The 3096-nt window shown below is 49.4% G+C and overlaps 1 protein-coding gene across 1 annotated transcript; it reads right to left on the reverse strand.

Annotated features, from left to right (window-relative positions):
• Window positions 1-391: 391 nt before the first annotated feature.
• Window positions 392-2548, reverse strand: LOC135824000 (glutathione S-transferase 3, mitochondrial-like; the record flags this gene model as incomplete). Its single annotated transcript, XM_065336891.1, is given in 3 exon segments — window positions 392-1207; window positions 2115-2187; window positions 2491-2548. Coding segments are annotated over 3 exon segments (232 nt in total), but the record flags the coding sequence as incomplete, so codon positions are not given.
• Window positions 2549-3096: the final 548 nt, after the last annotated feature.

Here is a 3096-nt window from a genome sequence, read left to right on the forward strand (position 1 = left end):
GCTTCCTACCCACAAGTCCCAGTATTGAAACTCTGCGTACGCTTTCCTCGCCATCACCAATACATGGCTGAGGGTAGTTGACCAAAAAAGTGATTGCATCCAAAGCATGGTCAGTCGCACTCTCTGCGGCCCTGGTTAACCGCAGGGCACATACACACTCGCGCACGCGCACACACCACACACGCACACACACCTGGTGTACAGCTGCCAAATGCTTGGCCAGGGGGAGAGTAGAAGAGAGAGAGTTCGAGAGAAGACACACACACACACACACACACACACACACACCACACACACACACACACACACACACACATGCCCCCCCCCCCCCCACACACACACAAACACGCACGCACAAACACACACACACACACACATTCGACTCCATGGCTAGCTGTGGCTGGCAGACAACGATACTGGATAAACGGAATACAGACTAGCAGTGAATGAAGAGGACCTATGCTCCTCGTAGCACATACGCTAACACTCCCAGGAAAGGTCAGCAGCAGACAGGAAAGTGCAGTGAGCAAGGGTAATACCTTGTTTCAAATACCAACAAAACATTGAAATAAATACTACGACGAGCATAGACAACCAAAGTTACAAAGAACAACAGTACTAGTGAATATGAAGAACATGTCGCCACTAGCTAAAGGATCTGTTACGGGTGGTAGTTTGGGCAGAGCATAGTACGACACGTGCACGCATACAGACATACACACAGAGCTTAGTATCCGTTACGCAACCCGTGAGAAAGTCCATGCCACCCACCAGGCCATTACGAGGCTAGAACCAGCCACGGTGGCAATCCTCTCCTGCGTCTTGTCAATTGTTATTTGAGGATAAGACAGCACTAACAGGAATCAGCACCACCAGGTTGAAGATGAATCTGGCGGCGATCACAAGGCGAGCACGCTGGGCTAAACTGTAAACGATGATCACGAGTGCGGGGTCTAATCTACACGCAAGCACTTAGACAAGGTTAAACTAAACACGATCACATAAACAAGGAGAGACAGGGCTTCAGGAGAGACAGGGCTGTGTATGTGTAGAGATGGCGCAGAGCACACTGCATGTAGGGGCTAAGGTAAACACAAGCAGCACACTTAGACGAGGTTGAGAAGCGACAGAGCCGTGTAGATGGTGAGGCCGATGTTGCCAAAGAAACCGATGTACATGAAGCCGCCGAATCTACGCTTGTCAGGATCTGGGCACACACACACACACACAAGCAACAGACTTGTAGAAACAGCAATGATGCACACATCTTAGGATTTCGACATGTTCCACTGTCCAAGCAGCTCAATCCATCAGCATTCGGCCAAAGGCCGGAGATTGGCACCCACCGGGCTAGCATCAAGCAGCCAAAGGTGGGGCCGTACCAAAAACTGCCAGAGAAGACATCGTTGCATTCTAGCATGGATTCTGACTTACAGGCGTTCAGGTGACGTCTTTCTTTACTTTTGCTCTCTTTGCTGTCTTACTATCTACTTTTTTTGTGCAGCAGCAGCCACGGCAACGAAATCTATGCAGCAGAAGAGTCGAGCAATGTGACCCATGTCTACAGGTCAGCATTCCATATCAACAATGCCTTTGCGAAATTTACCCCCGGAACCCCCCCCCTGGATACGCACGCCTCTGGTTGGCATAGCATAATGAAACCGCAATTGCAGTCCAGGGCACAGACTCGCGTAACTGCACAAATATGCCACCAGTTGGTGTAGGCATGCAACCACACTACATACTGTAGAGTCGCGTATAACAGCATGACCCGTATAACAGCATGACCCGTATAGAAGCATGACTCGAGTAGAAGCCGATTTTTGAAGAGCGCCGTGACACAGAAGCACGATTTGAATAGAAGCATACGTGCAAGTACATGTATGTGTACACTACATGCATGACAATGTGCACTGTACAGTGTAGACTGAAGATTTTGACGTAGAAGCAAAACTTGAATAGAAGCATGGTTTGAAAACCGGCTTATACGGCCGTAAGCACCTGCTTTTATACGCGGCATTACGGTAAGATAAAAGGTCTTTTAGTGGAATCTAGTGAAGAACCGACTGCCCATTTCCACAGTACAGAAACAACACTGGGAGTGCTGGCCTCACCTCCAGTGTAGTATCCATGGGAATACACTAGACGACCAAGCAAGTAGATCAGGTTGAAGGCTGTGGCCTTCAGCTACGTCAGGAGCAATCCGACACACAGAAAGTGGAAGAACAAAACAGGAACAAAATCAAATAGTTATTGGCGGGACGACTGTGCAAAACAGCACAATAGAAGCAGACTGATCATAATCAATTGCATCTACGATACGCTAACTCTTCCAAACTCTGTCCCTCCCCCTCGCCCAAACACACAGACGCACACAGACCCGCGCACGCACACACACACACCCTCTCTCTCTCTCTCTCTCTCTCTCTCTCTCTCTCTCTCTCTCTCTCTCTCTCTCTCCCTCTCTCAGCAACGGAACAGCAGGCTTACCGGATGAGAAACACCACCAATCAGGCCCGTCGTCAGGAACAGAGGCAAACCTTCCAAGCTGAAACAACACGGCAAGCAAGCAGACACATACCGCACTTTCACGACGGACGCCAGAGTACTACACGGCTGCTCAATGAAATCCGATCGCGTCACTCAAGTAAGCGCCGGGCGTTGTGCAGCCCTAGACCTGCGAACAATGGGCTGCGAAATGATGCAAGGCGCACACTTGAGCGATGCAACTAGATTTCATTGAGCAGAACTGTAGTATTTTCCTCTTCATTCTAAGTACAAAAATCGCAAGCCTCCCACAGACCATGGCAAGCTGCAGCATGTTAGTAAAAAACCCTAGAGGGTTTCTAAGAAGAACTTGAACCCAGTAGTCTCGACCTCGGTTTCCTGGCCCGTGTATCGAGCAATCTCATAGTCTCGGGGTGCTCGTGCTCCTTTCCGGTTTTGCCAGACGAAAACACAGGTCATTGACTGAAAACAAGTAGTCTGGTCAAAAGACAGCGACGTAACGGTGATCGCGTCGATGTTTCTCAGATCGCGTCGATATTTCTCAGATCGCGCTTGGTCTTTACACGTACATCGAGGTTGCAAGTGTAC

The sequence above is a fragment of the Sycon ciliatum genome, chromosome 8 (genome assembly GCF_964019385.1).
Source record: "Sycon ciliatum chromosome 8, ocSycCili1.1, whole genome shotgun sequence".
In the NCBI taxonomy this organism is placed as follows: domain Eukaryota; kingdom Metazoa; phylum Porifera; class Calcarea; order Leucosolenida; family Sycettidae; genus Sycon; species Sycon ciliatum.